Source organism: Amblyraja radiata, chromosome 1 (genome assembly GCF_010909765.2).
Source record: "Amblyraja radiata isolate CabotCenter1 chromosome 1, sAmbRad1.1.pri, whole genome shotgun sequence".
In the NCBI taxonomy this organism is placed as follows: domain Eukaryota; kingdom Metazoa; phylum Chordata; class Chondrichthyes; order Rajiformes; family Rajidae; genus Amblyraja; species Amblyraja radiata.
This window is the reverse complement of record NC_045956.1, coordinates 106,364,838-106,391,079: the sequence shown is the minus strand read 5'-3', so window position 1 is coordinate 106,391,079 and position 26,242 is coordinate 106,364,838. Positions and strand designations below refer to the sequence as shown.

The window sequence follows — 26,242 nt, the reverse complement described above, 5'->3', positions numbered from 1 at the left end:
CTGCAAAAAGAGAAGAGAACTAGTTAATAGTCGTACATATTTCCATCAATTTTTGTTTTATTTTTAAATCTTCAGTTTCTGCAGTATTTACTTTTGGATTTGGATAATGCTTTTACTCACTCAGCCATTGGGGATCTACTAACTGAAAACTTTGTATTATAACACATGCTGTCAGAAGACCTTTCCCTCTAATGTCCTCAAGGAAGCTACCTGCTCCCTTGCAGCTGAGTAAACACTATATTCTTGCCTCGCTGGCATGAAAATAACCAACGACACTGCTACTTGATGACCATCTAATGAGGCATTATTTACAAGTGCATCAGCTGGCATTACATTTCCTTAGTCTTGCCAGAGTGAGGATTATATATTTCTATCTATGTTGAATACAGCAAAAGTAAAAATCCCTTTTCAATAATGACTTTTTGCTGGGGGATTAACCCACAGCTCTTGGCCCAACAAACAGCCGCCCGTCCAGTGCATGAAGTATTTTTCCATAAAATAGCAACACTCAATTTATTTCCTTACATTCTTAGTTGCGCTGTTGAAATTTGAACCGTTATTGTTGCAGCATTCAGCTTTATCATCATTAGAAACTGGAGGATATTGGACAACTGGTGGAAAAAAAATAAAAGGAGGAGGGAGGGTGGCACAGATCAGGGTAAAAGGAGGAGGTAAGTAAGAAATGGGAATGAAGGAGGCAAATGTGAGTGAAAGGCAGGGAAAGGAACAAGGAAGGAGATGAAGCAGACGAAAGAACAAGAAGAGGTGTACAGAAACAACAGAGTTTAGGTGAGTGGAAGTGGAGGGGAGTTGGCATGAGATGAAGAGGTAAGGGAGGGAGAGAAGATCTTGGACCAGAAGAATGGTAGGCTGCTCTGGAAGGTTAGATCGCAAGGGTTCCAAGAAGGGATAGCTGAATGGATAGCAAATTGGCTTCATGGAAGGAAGCAGAGAGTGATGGTGAAAGGTAGCTTCTTGGACTGGAGGCCTGTGACTAGTGGTGTGCCTCTACAGTGAATGGTAAAGCAGAGGGATCTAGGAGTGCAGGTGCATGGTTCCTTGAAGGTCGAGTCGCAGGTAGATAAGATGGTCAAAAAGTTTTTTGGCACACTGGCCTTCATCAGGCAGCGTATTGAATATGGAAGTTGGGAGGTCGTGGTGCAGTTGTACAAGACGTTGGTGAGACCGCTTTTAAAGTATTGTTTTCAGTTCTGGGCACCATGTTATAGGAAAGATATTATCAAGCATTAAAGGGTTCAGAGAAGATTTACAAGGATGTTGCCAGGACTAGAGGGTCTGAGTTATATGGAGTGGTTGAGTAGGCTGGTCTCTATTCCTTGGAGCGCATGAGGATGATGGGTGATCTTATTGAAGTGTATAAAATCATGAGAGGAATAGATCGGATAGATGCACATAATCTCTCGCCCTCTCTCGTATTATTCACTTGTCTTTTCCAACCGTTCTTTAAATTAAATATCATAATTGCATCATTTTTAAATAAATGATCAATGTCAGTATTAAACAGGAAAAGAAAGACACATTTTTCATGTTTGCTCAATAAAATTACCAATAATAGTTTCTAGACTAATTTGTAGAATATATACTGCTCTGGAGTGAGGATCTTGGGTTAGATAGACTTGGAAATTCCATGTTTAATTTCTGTGGACACCCCATGAAGAACTATAGCTGTACTATTGTACAACATAAAACAGTACGGCACAGAAACAGGCCTTTCGGCCCACAATGTTTGCTCCAAATATGATGCCGTTAAACTGATCTGACCTGCCTGTACTTGATCTATAGTCTACTATTCCCCTCACTTCCATGTGCCTATCTAAAAGCCTCTTAAACACCACTATTGTACCTGCCGCCACCACCACCCCTGGCAATGTGTTCCAGGCTCCCACCATTCTCTGTGTAACCAGTCAGAATGTTCTCTACCGTGCACCTGTAGAAGTTTAGGAGAATCCTCTTCGACATGCCAAATCTCCGTAATATTCTCAGAAAGTAGAGTCGCTGATGTGCCTTCTTTATAATTGCATCGGTGTGCTGGGTTCAGGAAAGATCTTCTGATATATGCACGCCCAGGAATATGAAGTTATTGACCCTCTCCACCATCGTCCCATAGATATAAACAGGATTGTGGGGCCTCATCCTTCCCCTACTATTGTCCACAATCAGTTCCTTGGTCTTACTGATGTTGAGGGCCAGGTTGTTGTGCTGGCACCATTTGGTCAATCGGTCGATCTCACTTCTATACTCTGACTCGTCACCATCTGTGATTCGTCCAACCTCAGTGGTGTCATCGGTCAACTTGATGATGGAGTTCGCACTATGTCCGGCTACGCAGCCATGGTTATAGAATAGGGAAAGCAGTTCGCACTAGACGCTCCCACCAGGGGAAACATCCTTTCCACATCCACTCTATTCCTTTCACTTCACTATTCTGTAATTCTGCAATGTCCCCCCTCAACCTTCTAAACTCCAGCAAGTAGAGGCCCAGTGCTGTCAATCGCTCATCATATGCTAACCCACTCATTCCTGGAATCATTCTTGTAAACCTCCTCTGGATCCTCTCCAGAGCCAGATATGGCGCCCAAATTTGCTCGCAGTAGCCAAATGCGGCCTGACCAGCGCCTTGTAGATCCTCAGCATTACATCTCTCTTTTTGTATTCCAGTCTTCTTGATATAAATGAATTTGCCTTCCAGTTCCCCTATCCTCAGGCACATGGCTTTTACTATTTCTTCCCTTGATGTATTTCTTTGGAAATCTAAGTGCTGGAGTAACTCAGTGGGCCCTACAGCATCTGTGGAAGGAATGGATACTATCCATGAAATCTGGAGATGCTGCCCAAACCGCTGAGATACTCCAACACATTGTGTTTTATGCAAGATTTCAGCATCTGTAATTCCTGGTTTCTTCATGTATTACCATCGTCATATATTATCATCTATCCAGATTAGACAATGTGATTTGATAAAGGACCTCGAGGTTAATGAGCCATTAGGAGGTAGTGACCATAACATGGTCAGGTTTAATCTACAATTGGAGAGGGAGAAGGGTAGATCGGGGGTGTCAGTGTTACAGTTGGATAAAGGGGACTATGGGGCCATGAGGGAGGAGCTGACCAAAGTTGACTAGCAGGGATGAAAGTGGAACAAAAATGGCAGGTATATCTAGGAATAATACAAAAGGTGCAGGATCAGTTCATTCCTAGGAGGAAGAAAGATTCCAAGGGGAGAAAGGGACGACCATGGCTGACAAGGGACGTCAGGGACATTATAAAAATTAAAGCGAAGAAGTACAACGTAGCAAAGATGAGCGGGAAGCAAGAGGATTGGGTAATGTTTAAAGAACAACAGAAGATAACCAAAAAGACAATACAGGAAGAAAAGATGAGGTACGAAGGTAAGCTAGCCAAGAATATAAAGCAGGATAGTAAAAGCTTCTTTCGGTATGTGAAGAGGAAAAAATTAGTTAAGACCAAAGTTGGACCCTTGAAGACCGAAAAAGGTGAATTTCTTATGGGGAACAAGGAAATGGCAGATGAGTTGAACAGGTACTTTGGACCTATCTTCATTAAGGAGGACACAAACAATCTTCCTGATATAGTAGAGGCCAGAGGATCTGGGGTGACGGAGGAACTGAAGGAAATCCACATTAGGCAGGAAATGGTGTTGGATAGACTGATAGGACTGAAGGCTGAAAAATCCCCAAGGCCTGATGGTCTGCATCCCAGGGTACTTAAGAAAGTGGCTCTAGAAATCGTGGATGCATTGGTGATAATTTTCCAATGTTCTATAGACTCAGGATCAATTCCTGTGGATTGGAGGGTAGCTAATGTTATCCCACTTTTTAAGAAAGGCTGGAGAGAGAAAACAGGGAATTATAGACCAGTTAGCCTGACATCGGTGGTGGGGAAGATGATGGAGTCAATTATAAAAGATGAAATAGCCACACATTTGGATAGCAGTAACAGGATCGGTCTGAGTCAGCATGGATTTACGAAGGGGAAATCATGCTTGACTAATCTTCTGGAATTTTTTGAAGATATAACTAGGGAAATGGACAAGGGAGAGACAGTGGATGTAGTGTACCTGGACTTTCAGAAAGCATTTTATAAGGACCCACATAGGAGATTAGTGGGCAAAATGAGGGCACATGGTATTGGGGGTAGAGTGCTGACATGGATAGAGAAGTGGTTGGCAGACAGGAAACAAAGAGTTGGGATTAACGGGTCCCTTTCACAATGGCAGGCAGTGACTAGTGGGGTACCGCAAGCCTCGGTGCTGGGACCGCAGCTATTTACAATATACATCAATGATTTGGATGAAGGGATTCAGAGCAACATTAGCAAATTTGCAGATGACACAAAGCTGGGTGGCAGTCTGCACTGTGAGGAGGATGCTATGAGCATTCAGGGTGACTTGGACAGGTTGGGGGAGTGGGCAGATGCATGGCAGATGAGGTTTAATGCGGATAAATGTGAGGTTATCCACTTTGGTAGCAAAAACAGGAAGGCAGATGACTATCTAAATAGTGTCGTTAGGAAAAGGGGAAGTACAACGGGATCTGGGGGTCCTTGTTCATCAGTCTATGAAAGTAAGCATGCAGGTACAGCAGGCAGTGAAGAAAGCGAATGACATGTTGGCCTTTATAACAAGAGAAGTCGAATATAGGAGCAAAGAATTCCTTTTGCAGTTGTACAGAGCCCGAGTGAGACCACGCCTGGAGTATTGTGTGCAGTTTTGGTCCCCTAATTTGAGGAAGGACATTCTTGCTATTGAGGGAGTGCAGAGTAGGTTTACAAGGTTGATTCCAGGGATGGCGGTACTGTCATATGCTGAGAGAATGGAGCAGCTGGGCTTGTACACTCTGGAGTTTAGAAGGATGTGAGGGGATATCATTGAAACTTATAAGATTGTTAAGGGTTTGGACACGCTAGAGGCAGGAAACATGTTCCCGATGTTGGGGGAGTCCAGAACCAGGAGCCACAGTTTAAGAATAAGGAGTAAGCCATTTAGAACGGAGACGAGGAAACACTTTTTCTCACAGAGAGTGGTGAGTCTGTGGAATTTTCTGTCTCAGAGGGTGGTGGAGGCAGGTTCTCTGGATGCTTTCAAGAGAGGGCTGGATAGGGCTCTTAAAAATAGCGGAGTCAGGGGATATGGGGAGGAGGCAGAAACGGGGTACTGATTGTGGATGATCAGCCATGATCACATTAAATGACGGTGCTGGCTCGAAGGGCCGAATGACCTACTCCTGCACCTATTGTCTATTGATTTATTCATTTTATTATTTAGTAAGTACCTCCTTTTTATTATCCTTTTGCCCATGATACAGCATCTCATATCTGAAACATCAATCCCATTGTGCTCCTTCATAAACCATAATGCTCATTTAGTGCCTCAGCCATTCCATTGCCTCCATGAGTAAATTTCCTATTTGATCTTTGATTGTCCTCACCTCTCCTCTAACACAATCCAATATAATCTTGAGAAACAAAACCTCACTTTTCAATTAGGCGTATTGCACGTACTCAATATTGAATTCCACATTCCAAACCTGTATTTCACATCTGCTGCATTCAATGCTTTTGATAAAACTCTGGCAGTTTCACATTTCTTTCATCTCATTCTATTTACAATGTCCTTGGAGATATTTGTATTATTCACTTGTCTTTTCCAACCGTTCTCAGTTGACACTACCACCACGTAATATTCAATCTCTCTTGCAGATCTTGCAGAACTTCCCTCCTTTCACTATAATTAAAAACTTGTTTTTTTCACTTTCCTGGCTAATCGATCGGCAATGCTTTGAGTTTCTGCTTCTATCTCCACAAATGCTGCCTGACCTGATGAGTCTCTCTAATAATGGGTACTGTCAGTTCCTGGATTCGGCACACTATATTTTGAAGTGTGGAAACAAGGTACTGTAAGTGCAGTTTCACGAGAAAAAGACAGAAAGTGCTAGAGTAACTTAGCAGGTCAGACAGCATCCCTGGAGAACATGGATAGGTGATGTTTAGGATTAGGACCCTATAATTTGAAATGTTGCATCCAATGGCAAATATGCAGCTATGGAACAGAAAAGTAAAACAAAAAGATGCTAATGAAACAAAACACTTTCATTTAATTCTCACATGCCCGTTCAGCTGGTGAATGTTGCAGCCACACTCCACGCAGTTCAGTGTTTATTGTCTCAGCAGAAAACTTTGCAGGTGTCTGGCAAGGATGGTCTGCAATAATTCTTAGTCAAAGTCATCCATTGATGATCAAAATATCTTCCAAGTCAGTAGCAGCACAAGGGAAAAATGTTGAATCTTATAATATTTTGTACTCACTGGTTGCTCCATTCATCACAATACAACTTTATCTCAATTATTACCTCGTTGCATTAGAACAAGGAATACTGTAGAACTTACAGCTCTCTATTTCAAGTGTGCAGTTCTGCTCATCTAAGGGATATCTCCTCAGGTCCATCATACATGCTGCTGTGGTTGTGATTCTGTAATAGAAGAATGAAAGATGTTTCTAACTACTTCTGAGAATCCTTCTGATAATCTTGTTTGCAATCTGACCCTTTACAATTTTTTTCCTGTTGGCTTGTTTGATCAAGTTATGAAGCCAAATGAATTCTAGTTCAGAGGTTGTTCGGCATGAGTGGAATAATAGGAAAAGACAATAATGCTGAATACAAAATAACTGCACCATCACTTCACTTACTCTCTGAGCAAACGCTTCCCTCCACTTTTATTATTGGTAAACTAGCTGAGGTCAAAAGATTCCATCTTACTTGGAGAATAATGCAATATATTCCTTCACTGGCAGCGGATGATACATTAAATATGCATTCATATTTATTGCTCGTATACATTTAAGAATTGTTTTAATCCCCAGCTATCTGAATGGCAGACATGGTTCAAGTTAAAACATTTGGATCTTCACATTCTTTCTGATTTACTATTAATACTAGGACCATTCCTTCTATATTTATAATATTGTACTGAGTGTCTTGTCACTGATTCTCTTTCCAACGTTCCATTTTATAAGATTTGTAAGAGGAAATAGTAATAGCATAGCTCTTATATTATTCACTCACCAAGGGTTGATAACATGCAGATACCAATTTGAAATTAAATGGAACTGATACAAAAGATAACACAGCATTGCTAACATCATTGCTGGTGGCACAGTGCATGGAAAGAAGCTCATTATCATGGAATAGAGCAAGAGAAAGACGTGTTTTTACATAACTGATAACTAAAAAAATCTCCCAACATCATATATTATGAAGATACTAGAAATAATAGACAATATTCCTTGACATTTATCTTTGAGGCTTAGTATAAACTGGAAACCACAAACATTGCTGTTTCACCGTGAACCATCTATCTGAAGAAAGCGAGAATCAAGGAACTACAGATGCTGGTTTATTAAAAAGGACATAAGTGCTTGAGTAACTCGGTGGGTCAGGCAGTATCTCTGGGGAACATGGAAAGGTTATGTTTTGGGTCAGGACCATTCCGTCTGAAGACGGGTCCCAACGCGAAACCTCACCTATCCATGTTCTCCAGAAATGCTACCTGACCCGCTGAGTTACTCCAGCAATTTGTGTCCTTTTGTCCAAAGAAAGGTCCTGTGATGAAACACCATGTGACCATTTGCCACCATAGATGCTGCTTGACTCACTGATTTACTCCAGCAGTTTGTTTTTAGTTCAAGATACCAGCAGGTCCAGTCTCCCGTGTAATGATCACATTTCAATGATTTGACATTGTCATTCTGCAGAGACTTTTATTTTTCCTTTTATTTATTTTTTAAACAGGAACAGTGCATATTAATAAACATTTACATGTAAATATGCAAGATTAAAGCCAGTAGCTAATTTCCATCTTGAGTCCCTGGTTACTGTAGCCATACATCAAAAAGAAACAATTTTACAAGACACACAACCAACTCAATTTACACAAACATCCATCACAGTGAAGTTCCTCCTCACTGTGATGGAAGGCAAAGTCTTGGCTCTCCCCTGCTCTCCATCCTCTCCTGATGTTAAAGCCCCTGGCGGGCGATGGCAAGTCCCGCGGCCGTTAAAGCCGCGCCGGGCGATGTAAGGCCTCGCTCCGGACCGTTTTCAGCCCCGCAACTCGGGCGGGAGAAGCTGCTGCCGCGGGAGTTCCGAGGAGCTGTCTCCCACTAGGGACCCGCGAGCTCCCGATGTCACCGTCCACAGGCCTGCAGCTGGAGCCTCCGGGCTCCGGAGTTGGGTCGCAGCCGCGCGCCTCCACAGCTCCCCACGCTCCGAGGCCGGCCAGCCCCACGATGGTAAGTCGGCAGGCTCCGCAGGCTCCGCGACTGGAGCCCCCTGGTGGTTCCGGCTGGAGGCCACTCCACGGTGCTGGGCTCCAACGACAACGGAGACCCGACAGGGAAAAGGTCGGGTCTCCCGTGCAGGGAAGAGATTTAAAAGTTTCCCCCACCCCTACCCCTGCCCCCCACACATACACAGTTAAAAACAATATAAACACAATATATTGTACTTCCGGTGGCTCTGGTGCCAGCTGCCTCCACCCTCAGCCCAGTATCTTTTTTTTGTTTTGTTTTTTTTGTTATGTTGAAGTGTGTTTTTTATGTTTTTTTTTATGTTTTAATGTGGGGGAAGAGGGTACGGTGCGGGGGATACCGTCCTTCAGTCACTTCCTGGAGAGGACGCGACTATTATTCGAGGCGCGTCCTCGCCCCCCCCAGCGTTCTACCTACTGGATTGGCGCGGCCTTTCCTGCCTGGACCGACCAGAGCTCCAGCAGCGGCGGGACAGCGCTGATACATCGCGGGGCTGGCGATGCCTTACCGGGGACCGCCATCTGGAGCCCGGAGTGCTGGGCCTGCGGCACCGACATCCTGGAGCTGTGGTTCGCGGAGCTCCCAACGCGGGCTTCGCTGACAAACATCGTGGGGTCCTGCGACTCTGCCCGGCTCGGCCTGCGGACTCGGGAGCTGCGGACTCTGGTGGGAGGCGGCTGTTCGGGAGGTCCGGGCAGCTGAGGAGGATTTTCACCGGCGTTCCATCAGCCCGGCGAGAGGGCCTGAGCATCGGGCCGCCCGGGGTGGCGACTGCGGGTGCTCGGAAGGCCCCGACCACGGGTGAACATCTGGGAAGATCGGAGGGGAGGCTGGCTGGACTATGGTGCCTTTCTCACCTTGGTGCCATTGTGTAATGTTGTGTCGTGGACTTTCTGTGTTTGTGCTTTTTTTTAAATTCTATTTTATTTTTAATATGTTTTATTATTTATTATTTATTTATTTTTATGATACTGACTGTAAAGGGAAATTCATTTTGTTGTCTCTAATTGAGACAATGACAATAAATTTGTATACAATACAATACAATACAATACAATATAAAAACCACAGCAAACTGCACATTGAACGGGACATAAATAAAAATAAAGGACAGATGAAATCTAAACATTGCATTGCTTCATAAAACGACAAACTTACTTGAGGAGCTTTTCTGCTTTTAGCATTAATGCAGAGGCCAAGTGCAAATGCTAATAAATAGTAAGATTAAACGAGAGCTTACCAGTTTGAAGTTTGATTGTTATTTTATGAGGAGTAACGTTGAGGGAATACGTGAAGAACCCCGCTAGGACGCATGCGTGTCATTCTTCAAAGCAGCGGTGTGAAATCACAGATAACTGTAATGACTAAACATAGTAAGATTAGAGAAGAGATACCAGTTGAGTATATGATCAAGGGTGGGAGCGGAGGGCACGTATTCCCTCAACGTTACTCCTCATAAAATAACGATCAAACTTCAAACAGGTAAGTTCTCGTTTAATCTTACTATTTTACTTCGGAGTCACGTGAGTGACTACGTGAAGATTTTAAAGCTCTGTGATTTCATGCCGTGGAAACAAGTCCATGCATCACATCTGCCTTGATTATGGGGAGAATAGTGTTAACATCATTAGATATCAATACGATATTGAAAAACAACGATAAATTTATTAACACCAAATTAAAGCCCCTATTTATGGGGTAAAATTATATTACAGAACTTAAAATTGTTTCTGCAAATGTTCCAGGTTCAATTACTGGTTTGTTATAAAATCGTTGGAAAGTTTTCTCCGTTGACCATCCTGCTGTCTTGAGGATTTGGTCCATAGGAACATCCAACTTTATAGCTGCCGATGTAGCTGCAGCCCTGGTGGAGTGAGATTTAAAAATGTTAGTGTCTACTCCAGCCTTTATTCGGACCTGTTTTAGCCATCTCGAGATGGTCTGGACTGTTACTTTTTGTGTGTGGCTGTTTGTAGCTGATTAAAAGTGCCATTTCTTTGCCTCTGATGATCTTAATATACTCCATATATAATAGTAAGTGTGTTACAATACAGAGACGATCATCTGTCGGGTAGGCCCTGAATTCTATTTTTAGGCCTGCTGACCCCTGTCTGTTCTGTTTGACTAATTCATTGATGTGAAAAGTTAAATTTCCAGCTGAAATAGTCATGTTGTCCAGCCTTAGTTTCTGTAGCGACTGGACCCTTTGTGCCATGACCAAGGCCATCAGCATGACTGTTTTCATAGTCAGTTTCTGTAGGGACAGAGCTGTAGGTGGAGACCAGTTTCTTAACATGGTCAGTACAATGCTCACATCCCATATTTGAGAGTACCTGGTTCTTGGGGGATTAACATTAAAAATGCCCCTCATGAGTTTGGTTACCAGGGGGTGTGTCCCAACAGAATGCCGTTCCTTGCCACAGGTATGTTGACAGAGCACTTCTGGCGCAGTTGATGGCACTATAACTGAGCCCCTCATCGTAATGGAGGCTTGCCAGGAATTCCAGAACAGACGGGATGTTCATAGATCTGTGGGTGATGTTATTGTTGTGACAGTACATTTCCCATTTCTTGATGTACACCAAGTACTGTTTTTTGGTGGACTGTCTGTGGGCCGCTGGAATAATATCCACTGTTTGGTCCGTCAGTCCCAGGTGTAGTAGAGGTGTATTCAAACTACAAATTAATAGGTTTGTATAATTATGACATGGGTGACTTTCCCTTGTTACGGGATGAACCAGTAAATTAGGTCTATGATGGATGGTGATGCATGGTTCTAATACCATGTCGAGTATCACCGGGAACCATGGTTGAGTAGGCCAATCGGGTACTATCAAAATACCAGACGCAGAGTCTTGCTGTATTTTCCTTAATACCCGACTGATGAGGCAGAAAGGAGGGAATGCATAAATAAACAATTTCCCCCAATGCAGCAAAAATGCATCTGTTGCCGCTGCCCCAGGGTCTGGTTCCCATGAAACATAATTTGATAACTGGTGATTGAGCCTGGATGCGAATAGATCGATATCTGGTGTTCCATACCGTGCTGTAATTTCAGCAAATACATTTTTATCCAACATCCATTCAGTGTTTTCATTGAATTTGCGTGACCTGGTGTCTGCCACTAAATTTAGTTTATCTGGTAAGTAGGTAGCTGATATCCAAATATCTCTCTGGATACACCATTGCCAAATTGTGTTGGTCAGATTGTCACATGATGTCGATTTGTTTCCACCCATATGGTTGATATATGCTACCACGGTGGTGTTGTCAATTTGTAGTCTTACATGCTGGTGATATAACCCAGAACAATATGACTTAAGGCCATGGAATGCACTTAACATCTCCAGGTCGTTTATGCCCAGTGTTTGTAATAATGATGCCTCCTGTGCATTCCATCTCCCTCCACAGCTGGAGATGGAATTGGTAGCACGCCAACCAAGTGCACTGGCATCAGTTTGTAGTACCATAGACGGGTTGCTGATAATGATTGGATTGGAACAATGCCTAATGTTATCTTTCCACCATGTTAGTTCCATTATGGCTTCTGTTGGTAGCTTCATTGGTCTGTCAAAATGACCACCATTAATTTTGAGTGCTCGTATTTTAGCCCTTTGTAAATTTCGATAATGTAAAGGTGTGACTGGAAACGCAGACATTATTTTGCCAATTATTCTTGCTACCAGTCTGATGGATGGTTTAGTGATGTCAATGATTTTGCTGCAAGCCTCTATTAAGGCCGTAACCTTTTCTTTCGGCAAAGTCACTGACATGTGAACTGAGTTAATGGTGAACCCCAGATAATCCATTGTGGTTGAAGGCGTTAATTTAGATTTAACTGGATGGATGATAAACCCCAGTTTTTCAAATAATTGTTTTGTGGCTCTTACCGCTTGTTTAGCCAATTCCAAAGTTTTGCCCACAATAAGTATGTCATCTAGATATGCCATTACCATGTGTTTTTGTTTCCGCAGAAACGCTAAGGCTGGTTTCAAAATTTTAGTGAACAGCCTGGGGGCTGATGTTAGGCAATTAGGTAGTGCCCTGTACTGCCAGCTCTGACCCATCCAGTTGAATTTTAAATAACATCTGTGGTCACCTCTTATGGGTACTGTATAGTAAGCATCTTTTAAATCGATGCTTGCCATGTAGTAACCTTTGGAAATCAATTGCTTAGCAGTAACAAAGGTTTCCATCTTGAAATGAATATATTGTACGAAAGTATTCAAATTAGTCAAATCTATGATGATGTGGCAACCACCATCTTTCTTATTTTTGATAAAGATATTGGACACGAATTCCTGTGATTCGTGTTGGGTTTTCTCAATTACTCCTTTTTTATAAAGCCGCTGTAGTTCAGCATGTGCTTTTGATTTTTCTTTGCCTGTAAGCACGAACATTCGGTTCGGTACATGCTGAACTGGAGGGTTATGTTTTTGTATAAATTCTATGGTATAACCCTGGATACTGCTTAAAATATAAGTGTCGGTAGTTAACTTATTCCATGCATCCAGATAGAAGTGTAATCTCCCACCAACCTCCATGCTCCCTTCAATTCGTAAGGAACCAGACCCACCTACCTCCATGGTTACCAGTGGTAGGTTTGTTACTTTTTCGGCATCCTCCGTGGACGTTGAGGCGCCGGTGTCTGGGTCTGTAGTTGGGTCGGTGTTGAGGGTTTGCGCATTTTCCAGGAAGGCCGGTCTGGGCCATGGCCTAAAAAAGACTGATGTTGAGTGTTCCTGGCCTTCGAGCTTTCACCAGTTTGTCTTGGCCGACTGGTGGGTGCGTAGTGGTGCTGTTTCTGGCCGAAGTAGTTTTTGGACGCTGCTTTAATGAGCCCCAGGGTTTTAGCCTCTTGGTCAAGTTCTTTTACCTGTTTGGATAAGTCCCCTCCAAATAGTAATATTGGTGGTTTGGAGGTTCCAGGTTTGCAGAGGCCTGCAAATTTGGGGTCTAAAGCCGGTTGGATGGCACTCTTCCTAATACTATTTAACTCGTATTGGGAGTTGCAAAATAAAGCCAGTGCATCTTGGTGATCCTTAATTCCCGCTGTTAGGACTTTCAGAACTTTTTGTATTTTCAAGTCCCTGGCTCTGATTGATGCCCCGACATGTTTCGAAATACACTGGTTGACACTGGGAACATTTAGTGATTTGCAGTTCCCTGGTGGGAAGTGTCTTGCTGTGGTGTCCAATAATGCCTGTCCTTGTTGCTGGTTGAATGACATGTAGTCAATACTTGCAGCTATTTTGGGCTCCAGGTTTTGGCCAGTTTGGTCGGGTTGAATAAACTGGGACACCATACCCAATAGGTTTTCTTGCACCCCATGCACACTAGGGGTATGTTCTGCACACCCCTCTTCAGGGTCAGCCCAGAATTGACCCCCCGTACTCCCCTCTGATGAGGGAGAAACACTGTGCAGCCCCACAAGAGGTACTGCTGTAGGACTTACTAGCTGCCCACTGTGACTAGGCTCCCTCTCCCGGAGCCTGCCACTTTGGAGTATTTGCTCCAACAGCCGCTCCAACTGGCTCCTATGCTCTCGGGCACAGGCCACTCGCGGCTGCTCCTGTTCCTCCAGCCGCTCCAACTGGCTCCAATGCTCTCGGGCACTGGCCGCTCTCGGGCACTGGCCGCTCGCGGCTGCTCCTGTTCCCCCAGCCGCTCTAACCGGCTCCAATGCTCACGGGCACTGGCCGCTCGCGGCTGCTCCTGTTCCTCAAGCCGCTCCAACTGGCCCCAATGCTCACGGGCACAGGCTGCTCGCGGCTGTTCAAAGTCGGACTCATCGGAGTCAACGACTCTGTCTGTTTTTTGCTTCACTTTACCGCCACGTGTTGATTTGGCCGGTGCGGGAGCGTAGTCGGGCACAGCTGTTCCCATTACGGGAGATTGGTGTGCCGTTGGCTGCTGCTGGCTGCCCGCAACTCCGCGGTTCTCCCCGCCAGATTTTTCGCAGCCTTCTTGTTTCTCGTGGATCTGTCCATGCCTCCACCTGTAAAGTAAGTGGAAAGAACGCAGTGTCTCCTTACCTGCTGTTCCCGGCTTTTAAATTCTGCCGCGAAGGGGAACTTTGTTCCCCCTGTTGTGACTCGTTGCAATGCGTGTAGTGATATGACATGCATGCGTCCTAGCGGGGTTCTTCACGTAGTCACTCACGTGACTTCGAAGTAAAATCCTGATTTAAACTGGTCATGATCTTGTGGATAGTTGGCAGCTCACACATCCATGGAAGGATGTCATCAAGTTGGACAGAGTGCAGAAGAGATTCACTAGGCAGTTAACTATACTTGCGGGCTTGAGTTATAGAGGTTGGAGAGGGTGAGACTTTTTATTGGGAGTGTCCATTAAGACATGATCTTATTGAGGTGCACTAGATCATGAGGGGACATAGATAAAGAGAACACTTGCTCTCTTTTTTGCAGGGTGAAGGATTCTAAAATGGGGCATAGGCTTAAGGTGAGTGGGGAGAGCTTTAAGAGAGACCCAAGGGAAACTTTATCACTCAGAAGATAGTCTACATCTGTAATGAACTACTGAACCATTTATGAGTTGCCAGAGGAAGCCATAGAATCAGGTACAATTACGACTTTTAAAGGACATTTGGACAGATATTTGCAAAGGAAAATTTTAGAGGGCTATTGGGCCAAATGTCAGCAAATAGGACTTGCCTAGAATGCCAACTTGTTTGGCATGGACAAAGTGGGTCTGTTTCCACGATGTCTAGCTCTTTGACTTCATGTAGGGTCCAGTAGACCATATGAATCCACTGTCTAAGTGGCATTCATGAGCAGCGATGATACTGATCATTGTTCAAAGGATTGAACTAGCTCCCAAATCCTTATAGAGTCATACAGCATGGAAGCAATCCCTTCAGCCCAGCTTTCCCACACTGACCAAGGTGCCCCATCTGCACTGGCCCAATATATACATCTAAACCTTTCCTAATTTGTCCAAATGCCTTTTAAATGTTTTTTTATAGTTTCTGCCTCAACTACCTCATCCGGCAGGTAATTCCATCTACCCACCACCCACTGGGTGAAAAAGTAGCCCCTCAGATTCATACTAAATCTTTTCCCTCTCACCTTAAACCTATGTTCTATGGTTCTTGATTCCCCTTCTCAGGGTAGACGCACAGAATCTTTTACCCAATCTATTTGTCTTATACATCGATATAAGATCACCTCATTCTCCTACGCGCAAAGGAATACAGTCCTAGCCTGCCCAATTTCTTGGGTGTTAGCGCTTATGGGGAGAAGGCAGGAGAATGGGGATGGGGGGAAAGATAGATCAGCCATGATTGAATGGTGGAGTAGACGTGATGGGTTGAATGGCCTAATTCAGCTCCTATCACTTATGACCTTATGATCTCCCTATAGCTCAGCCATCTGGCAATATAAATAGTTTCTGTACTCTTTCCAGCTTAACGACATATTTCCTATAACAAGGAGGCCAATACTCCAACTGTGTCCACACCAGCGCCTTGTACAGCCATAACATAACATCCCAACTGCTATATACAAAGCCCTGTCTGATGAAGGCTGCCAAATACTTTCTTGACCACCTTATCTACCTGTGATGCTAAATTCAAGGAATAATGTACCAACACTCATAGAACTCTTTGCTGTACAACACTCCCCAGAGCTTTGCTATTTACTGTGAAGGTCTTACACTGGTTAGACATCCTGAAATGCAACACCTGACATTAAACTCCATTAACCGTTCTTCTGCCCACTTGCCCAACTGATCGTTTCTGCTGTAACCTTTGATAACCATCTGAGCTATCTACAATACCACCCACTTTATTGTCATCTGCAAACTCACTAATCAATCCTTGTACGTTTTCATCCATATCAGTGATATAAACCACAAAAAGCAATGGGCCCAACACTGAACCCTGAGGCACATCACTAGTCACAGGTCACCAGTTCGAAAAACAATCTTCCTACAATCACTAATATAGGAAAGAACTGCAGATGCTGCTTTATATCGAAGGTAGACACAAAATGCTGGAGTAACTCAGCATACCCGCTGCAAGTCCTGCATAGTTACTCCAGCATTTTGAGTCTATCCTTCCAACAATCACCCTCTGCTTCCTTCCATGAAGCCAATTTTTTATCCGGTCGGCTAACTCTCCATGGGTCCCATGTAGTCTAAACTTCCAGAGCATCCTACCATGCGGAACCTTGTCAAATGGCTTGCTGAAATCTATATATACATCATCTACAGCTCTGCCCTCATCAACCTTTTTAGTCATATCTGCAAAAAAATACGATCTCTCACGTACAAAATCGTGCTGACAAATCCTGAACACCAGAGGGCGCCGACGCTGGTTGCCTAGTCAACGGTCTGCCTGTCTTTTCTTTCTGTTTTGTTATTTTAAGTACCGTATTTCCCGGCGACGAAGACGCGCCCCCATTTTGAGTTTAGAAAGGAAGATGTGAAACTCCTTCAAGGAGGCAATGAGGACCGAGCAGCCTCCATCTTTGCCTGTCCCACAATACGTTGTGCCGTTCAGGTCTGAGGGACGGGGACTTCCTGGCTCAGGGAGATCACATAACGGGGAGAGAGAGAGAGAAAGAGCCCGGCACGGAGCAGCCAGCCTTCCACCCAGTAGCTACCCGCTAACCACCACCTCCACCAGTTGCGCCTGTGCCGAAGGTCACCATGGCTGGCTGGTGGGCGGGCCGGCAGAGGCATTGAGGTGGCGGCCAGTTCCATTGCCTGGTCCCGGTGGCCGCTCACAGCCACCCGAGCTATTTCCCTCCCTGGCCACGATGTGGTGGCTCCGTGCCCGGAGCGCCGCGGCAGCTGTGAGTGACTTGCTGGCATGATCCCCGACCCCCTCCTTCTCAACGCTCCTGCCCTCCCCACAACTTTACCCCTGGCCGCACAGCCAAGTTTGCTACTTTATGCAGCCCAGGCCATGCTGACCCACTGCACAAAGTAGCAAACTTGGCTACTAGACTTGGCTATCCCTCCGTACAGCAACATCGTTCTTGATGTTGCTGTACTGAGGGATAGCCAAGTCTATTTTTCTTGGCTAACAACCTAACCTTCGGCCTCCAAGACGCAGATACATTTTCGGGCCTTATTTTAGGGCACAAAATAGTCTTCGACGCCGGGAAATACGGTATGTGTTAAAATTATGATTTAGTGTTTCTTGGTTTGTTCTATGTGTGGGGGGCGGGGGGGGGTTTGGGGAAACAATTTTCAATCTCTTACCTCGACGGAGATGCAATTTTTTTCAGTGTCATATCTCCGTCCCCCATTGTGGCCTCACATCACGGAGTGGCGTGGCCTTTCCTGGAGACCGACCCGGCCCATCAACCGCAGGTACGGCGCAGACTTACCATCATGGTGCTGCGATCCCTTTGCCGGGGATCGACTGTGGAGAGCTCCAACCGCAGCATGTGGATGTTAACATCTTGGAACCCGGTTTAAACATTGTGTTCCCTGGTTAGACACTGAGTCGGGGCTCCAAGCCATGGTGAGTTTCAACTGTCCCAATGAGGGAGTTCCATCACTCAGACGCGAGGGTCTCATCGCCGGCTGTGGGAGCTTTGATGGCCCCGACCGCGGATGGTTCGACAGCCCCGACCGCGGAGAAGAAAGAGGGAGAGATTGGACTTTATTGCCTCCCATCACAGTGAGGAACGTGTAGAGCCGCTGTGGTGGATGTTTATGTTAAATTTTATTTTATGTGATTGTGTGTCTTACTGCTTTTCACTTGGTGTGACCGTACGGTAACTCGAATTTCACTGTACCTTATGGTACATGTGACAATAAACCCATCCTGAATCTTGAATCTTGAATCTTGAATATCAGCCCTTGTCTATCAAAATTCAGGTATATCTTATCCCTCAGAATACTTGCTTGTAACTTTCCGACCACAAATGGTAGATTCACAGGTCCATAGTTTCCAGGCTTTTCCTTGCACCCATTCTTAAATAGAGGCACAACATTTGCCACCTTCCAGTCCACTGGCACCTCACGGCGATTTAATGATAACATAAATTTCAGCCAGGACACTTGCCATTTCCTCTCTAGCTTCCCACAGTTTTCTTGGATAGATATGTCTACCTTCATACACTTTAGGACATTCAGCACTTCCTTGATTGTAATACTGACTACCCTCAAGACACAAACCGTGACTGCCCCCAGTTCCGTTGTCCACAAGCCTTTCTCTACAGTAAAAACTGAGGAGAAATAGTCAGTGAGGATTATTGAGGATCTATTAGCTTGTCCAGCTCTATGCTCTCCCTAGTGCATCTCTGATTCAATTACTGTGATGCAGGAGCAATGAACTGTAACTGAAGAATCTTTGGTATCCTTTCACAAACAAGCTGGATAGCAAATTAGTGTGACAGATCTATTGACTTGGTCTTCCCAGTACAGAAAATAAAGCATCCTCTGTTGGTCTACTAACCAATTCTGTTGATGACTATTTGTTCTGATTCATTCATTACACATACTAAACACAGTAGGCTAACCTGCTGCAAAGGGCCCTGGTGTATACCAATTGAGCATTATTTTCTGACTACGTGACAAAGTACTGTAGCTACTAGATATATGAAAACGAGATAATCACTGGTGTAAGAACTCAATAGGTCAGGAGCATGTGTAGAGAGAGGATCAGTTTTGGGCCTGAACTCTATTTCACAGTCCCTTCCCCAATTCTACCTATTTTCTCTTGCTGATTGTTTCTGGAGCTTTTTGTTAGTGTCATTATAACCATATAACCATATAACAATTACAGCACGGAAACAGGCCATCTCGGCCCTACAAGTCCGTGCCGAACAACTTTTTTCCCTTAGTCCCACCTGCCTGCACTCATACCATAACCCTCCATTCCCTTCTCATCCATATGCCTATCCAATTTATTTTTAAATGATACCAACGAACCTGCCGCCACCACTTCCACTGGAAGCTCATTCCACACCGCTACCACTCTCTGAGTAAATTATTTATAGGATATCCCTGAGGCAGATGATAAATGTTGACATTAGGTATATTTTCCTGAGGGATCCCATGCATTGTGCTGAGGCAAAACCCAGTGATGTTGAGACGCAACAAGATTCCAGTTTTATAATAAAGCCAGGGTCCATTATATCTTCTGGGAAGGCCTGGTGATATTTGGGCTTCAATACTTGAGTTAGTCTAGATCGACAGAGACTGTTACAATGCACCGCATGACATGATTGTTACAAAAGCTTCCAGTCTGGCATATTTTTTATATGATTCACAATTTAAATTCAGGAGGTGATAGTTCCTAGTTTCAATGTCTGACTTTTATCCTTGCTTTAAGATCATTAAGATCCACGTGAAACTCTCCCAGGTGATGTTTGTCAGCCTTGTGCATTTTGAGTCATGATTACTTTGGCTCTGACTCAAAGTTATTGGGTAACATGCCTTATGTCCTTCGCAAGCAGTTATGGATTCCAGTTAAAGGTTATTTTCTAAGATTGAAGAACAAGTGGCACCATTCCTTGCTGTTGCCATGGAGACAGTTTCATCACGTAGATATATTAGCATGTTTTTACACTTGTTTTTCTGCCAGCACCTAGCACTCGAGAAGTAGAAAAAAAGTGTGGTGTTGACTCATTCTGTAATTTCCTTTCCAGATCTTCCTTCACAGTCTCCAATTCACGGTCTCCTTAATAAGCTCAAACTGCTTCTGCCTTCTCACAAAAATCCGCAAGCTGAACCTTTCACTTTCCTTATCCTTTCCCCATAAAACCTATTTCTCCTTCTCTTGACTACCATTTCTACATAAGCCTAGTTTTTTTGCACCACTTTTGGCCATCTTTTACCGCCATCTTGCTGTGACGATTGTGTTCATTGTGCTTCTGAATGAAGAGAATCCACACTGATTCAGGAATGTGCTCTTTAGTCATTAAGTGGAGGCACTTGAGGCAGATTCTGGAGATAAGCTTTCTTGTAGCTGATAGCAGGGAGTTACCCCAGTCAGATTGCTTCGACTTCAGATGGTCTTGGCATGCAAAAAAAACCATGCATGCAATGGCAACCAGTGAGATGCTGACTTTCTGCACACTTTCTACCCACCATATGTCCGTGAGGTCATGGGTTTGCTGCCGGGCATCGACCTTCAGGTGCCTTTATACACTCACAGCAATGTTGACTATAGTTTCTTCTACTCAGTTGGTTGAAAGGACTCCATTTAAAACAGTTCAATGCCCAGTGAGTCACAGAGGATTCAGTTGGCCATGTTGGACACTAGCATGACACCATCACTCATCGCCCAGGGCAACAGTTACTACCACGAGATGGGCACCGATGAGGTAATTATCCGACAGGTCAGAATTCAACTGCGCCTGATGGGCGACCAGCTACGCACCTCCTGCATGGAACGACTAAATGTTGTTGGAGGACACCATGACTATGCTTGGCCAGGCCAACCTTCCAATGCCGCCAGGACAACAGACCTTCATGGTCAGATCAAGATCCCTGCACTTACAACAACTGGGAATTGAAAATGGTACCAAACGGGCGGTATACTGTCTCAGTGTACTACTGCTGTACACTTCTACTGTACCTGAGGTGGTTATCTAATATGTATCTAAGTGTTTAGGTACTGTTATGATACGCACCAAACTGTATACAAAAATGAATTTCACTGTACCTCGGTACATGTGACTAATAATGTACCATTACATACCATCTCATGCTTTACCATTTTTGTTGCACCTGTTCTGACGATGTCAACTTGCATACGAGAACTTCTGATGCATTTTTCTTTCACCTCAGCTGAGTATTCCCCTCCACCAAATGGGACATAATCTACGTCTGCGGCCTTTCATTTTTATTCACTTCTGTTTCTCTTCACTGCCTTGTCCATGCCATCCAAAACACCAGCCTCCACATTCAATGTGGATCCTCCGTCATTCCAACAGTCGGAGAACTTGGGGAAATCACCAGCTTGCCCTCTTCACTCCTTTCAAGATTCTGATGTGACATTCCCTCCAGGACACGGATTCAATTCCCCATTTGCACCATTGCTCACTCCTCTTACTAGAGAACCTTCCCCTGCAACTTCCTCCCCCTCTACATGGGAGAAGTATTTAAAATTATGAGGCACAGAATGAATAGAAAGTCAGAACTTTTCTCCCATGGAAATGTCAATGACTAGAGGACATGGCCATAAGGTCACAAGGAATAGGAGTAGAATTAGGCTATTTGGCCCATCAAGTCTACAACGCCATTCAATCATGGCTGATCTATCTCTCGCTCCTAACCCTATTTTCCTTCCTTCTCCTCATAACCTCTGACACCTGTACTAATCAAAGTGGTTTTAAGGCAAGAAGGGAAAGGTTTAAAGGAGATATGCAAGACAGGTTTTTTGTACTGTGTGGTGAGTGCCAGGAACGCGCCAAGATTGGTTCTGGAGGAAGATACGATTGTGGTGAGTAAGAGACTTTTAGATATGCACATGGATATGCAGGAAATAGAGGGATATGGATCAGGTCCAGGCACAGGAGATTAGTTTAATGGCATCATGTATATGACACACTTTGTGGGTCCCAGGGCCTGTTCATGTGCTGTACTAGTTTAGTTTAGTTTACAGATACAGCGCGGAAACAGGCCCTTTGTCCCTCCGAGTCCGCACCAATCAGCGATTCCCGCACATTAACATTATCATACGCACACACTAGGGACAATTTACACTTATACCAAGCCAATTAACCAAAAACCTGTACGTCTGGAGTGTGGGAGGAAACCGATGATCTCGGAGAAAACCCATGCAGTCACGGGGAGAACGTACAAACTCTGTACAGACAGCACCTATAATCGGGATCAAACCCGGGTCTCTGACGCTGCAAGTGCTGTAAGGCAGCAACTCTACTGCTGCACCACCGAGCCACTCGTGTACTGTTCTATGTTCCAAGCTCTATGTTCTAATTGCATGAAATACAGTCCTAGTCCATTTTTTCCTTCCACCCTGTGGTCCAGGTTAACAACACGCTTACTCAGATGAAGCAGCAATTTGCTTGTGCTTCTTTCAATTTAGCATGCCATATTCTCAACACATGACAAGATCTTTTCTAAATCTTGGAAACCAAATGTGGATCGGGTGGATGAATAAACTGGGCTATGGCTCTGTCCTTGGTCTTTATTCATTATGCATTAAGTTCAATATAAGGTAAAGCTGAAACACCTCATAGAAATAGGTGCAGGAGTAGGCCATTCGGTCCTTCAAGGCAGCACCACCATTCAATATGATCATGGCTGATCATCTAAAATCAGTACCCCGTTTTGCTCTTTCCCTATATCCCTTGATTCCTTTAGCCTAAGAGCTAAATCTAACCCTCTCTTGAAAACATCCAGTGAATTGGCCTCCACTGCCTTCAGTGGCACAGAATTCCACAGGCTCACAACTCTCTGGGTGAAGAAGTTTTTCCTCATCTCAGTCCAAAATGGCCTACCCCTTATTTTTAAACTGTGACCCCTGTTTCTGGACTCCCCCAATATCAGGAACAATTTTCCTGCATCTAGTCTGTCCAATCCTTTAATAAGTTATATGTTTCTATCTCATCTTCTACCTCATCTGCACCAAGCACATTCCAGGTTTCCGTGCTACTGGACTCCAGGCATTCCAGGCTACTGAACTCAGTACTTTAAATACTTCAGAAATGTGTCTGCCCTGCATTTTATATCATGTTTCCACTATGTTTTCCCTTTATAATTTTGGGCAATGATTCTGCCAGTGCACGTCAGGAGCGGAACAAAGTGCACATGGAAATCAATGTTATGCTGTTGCAGCTGCCAGCATGCATATGGGAGGATATTCTATCTCACTGCACATCCTGTCTGTTAATGTAATAATTTTCCTCACTATTCAGTGCACATTATTTAGCAAGTACATAGTAATAGACTGTCACCATGAATTATGATGATGCATGTCATCACTAATTGGTTTGGTGCCAGTTTAAGCATGAGAAGAGGAGTAAAATGCAATTAATCTAAAATCTATTGATATTCCATGTTTCTAACTGTTAATGTTTGTAAAACTGTAAGCTGCTCAAATTGAATAACTAATTTTTATCCGTGATGCTCAGAAACACAAGCAGGAGACCATGCATAGGGACTCTCTCAATCTAAATGTAAAGATTTCTATGAAACTTAAAGGAATGGTTGTGAATTTTTAGAGATGTGAAATCAGTGAATTACTGATCCTGTGCGATGAATGACATTGCACTCAGTTGGGAAATGGGTGATCGTGGAATAAACATCTGAATGGAGTATAAATTTTCTTTCTCAGTTACCCACCACCAATGCACATTTTTGATGCAATAATCAATGCAGTGCCTAAATCATTTTGTTATCACCTTGTTCTGCCAGTCATGCCTTTAATAAATTTGCTGCCTTCCAACATTACTGACTTAAATAATTTTCCAGTTATATGTCAATTGTTAATATTAAGCAGCTCTAATTTAATATTGTTGCACATTAAATCTCCTTATTAAAATAGGCGTATGAATTTACCTGGTATCCAGCTGCAATCACGAAACTTACATAATGAATTGATGTTAACCAGAAATAGATTAAGGAAAAACAAGTAACTGGGTTGGATTGCACTTAATTAAAATTATTTTTGCCTTTCCACCTCTGGTATGATTGAAAGCAGTACATTAAATTTGTGATAGCCTAATGCAGAAACCCTTAATATGCACATTGCCATAAACCTGTTCAGTGCCACCCCCGAGTATAGTCCAGTCATGGCAATAGTGAAAAAAAAAACTTGGCAGTGAACAGGTTAAAGGATCACTGAGGTATATGTAGAATGTCATTGATATAAAATGCAAATGAGTTAATTCAGTCAATGGATTTATGGAGATAAGATATAAACAAGTTCATTCAGTCAAAATGTAGAAACAAGGAACTGCAAATGCTGGTTAATGTTATATGTTTATTATAATGTTCATTAAAATTATAATGTTCATTCAGTCAATGAGTTAGTTAATGGTAGACAAAAAGCTGGAGAAATTCAGCGGGTGAGGCAGCATCTATGGAGCGAAGGAATGGGTGACGTTTCTTGACCCAAAACGTCACCCATTCCTTCGCTCCACAGATCACTCGCTGAGTTTCCCCAGCTTTTTGTCTACCTTCGATTTTTCCAGCATCTGCAGTTCTTTCTTAAACATCGTTAACTCAATGGGTCAGTCCTGATGTAGGATCTTGAACGGAAACGTCATCAGTTATTTTACCCCCACAATTGCTGCTTGACCCTCTGAGTACATCCATCCAGCATTTTGTTTTTAGCTTCAGGATTCAGCATTTGCAGTCCCTGGTCTCTTCAACTAGTTAATAGGTGCAGTTAAAGAGAATGAACCAGAACAAAATAACCTAAAAAAACGATGACATTAGGACAATTAAAGAGTGAGACCAAAGATCATAGAAGTTATGAAATGCAATTCTACTGGACTGACGCCTACTAATGGAGATCTAGATACATGAATACTTATTGAACATTTCATGGTCCATGAAATTGTGCCTCTGATAGGAATCGCAGTTGTGAAATTTATAATGTCTGCTACTCAACTTTTTTCCCCAACATATACTCTATCTGCAATTATACAGTTGAGGATGTTCATCTGCAGCCATTCAATTATTTACATTATCTCAACACGGAATCAGTTTTTCAGTCTCAAGCTGCCTAACATCGTGAGAGATTATCACACAGTGCTCAAGTCTGGAGGCTCCAGTGATGGGAGGATTTTAAACTGTGGCCTTTCTCCATGGAGACCTTGCAATGGCTGCAATAAGCTTCAGTGCATTTATCAACATGTAATCCCATACAGTTTGTACCATACAGAAGAAATGGAACACTTAACAACAACTGGGACTTGAAAATGGGGCCAAATCTGACGGGATCTCAAGGTCCTTGTTCATCAGTCAGTGAAAGTCAGCATGCAGGTACAGCTGGCAGTGAAGAAAGCAAATGGCATGTTGGCCTTCATAACAAGAGGAGTTGAGTATAGGAGCAAAGAGGTCCTTCTGCAGTTGTATAGACTATTGTGTGCAGTTTTAGTCTCCCAATTTTAGGGAAGGACATTCTTGCTATTGAGGGAGTACAGCGTAGGTTCACCATGTTAATTCCCGGGATGGAGGGATTGTCATATGTTGATAGAATGGAGCGGATGGGCTTGTATACTATGGAATTTAGAAGGATGAGAGGATATCTTATTGAAACATATAAGATTATTAAGGCAGGAAACATGTTCCCGATGCCGGGGGAGTCCAGAACCAGGGTCCAAAGTTTAAGAATAAGGGGTAAGCCATTTAGAATGGAGACGAGGAAAAGATTTGTAAACAGAGAGTTGTGAGTCTGTGGAATTCTCTGCCTCAGAGGGGAGGCTGGTTCTCTGGATGCATTTAAGAGAGAGTTGGACAGAGCTCTTAAAGATAGCGGAGTCAAGGGATATGGGGAGAAGGCAGGAACGGGTTACTGATTGTGGATGATCAGCCATGATCACATTGAATGCTGGCTCGAAGAAAAACCCAGTGGATGATTGAACAATTCATTCATCAGGTTGGTTTTTAAATTAGCTGACACCATTCTGCGCAATGTGCTTTACGACTCTGACTGCAATTTTCATGGAAGCAAGGAGCATGCACGTTCCACGTTTTGTAAGTGGCCGAACAGAATGTATATTAAGACTGCTTTCCATCATGCCTATAACTGGTAATGATCCCAACTAACTGCTTGTGACCATACCAGTTAATTTGTACAGCCCGTGCCACAATAGAGAATGCACTGATGTGGGTTGGAGATTGCAGTTCATCATATGTTTGCCTCGGATTAGTTTTGTAAGATATTTCTGGTGAATTTACAAGAAATTATGTACCAGGTGAGTGCGTTCAGTTGAACAA

General features: G+C 43.7%; 1 protein-coding gene across 1 annotated transcript in view; it reads right to left on the bottom strand.

Annotated features, from left to right (window-relative positions):
* Positions 1-26,242, bottom strand: part of gabrb1 (gamma-aminobutyric acid type A receptor subunit beta1) — a 288,316-nt gene that overhangs the window by 94,377 nt on the left and 167,697 nt on the right. Inside the window, exon 5 of the mRNA XM_033028072.1 lies at positions 6,427-6,509. Coding sequence (XP_032883963.1) covers positions 6,427-6,509 — 83 coding nt within the window. The remainder of the gene's footprint in view (positions 1-6,426; positions 6,510-26,242) is intronic.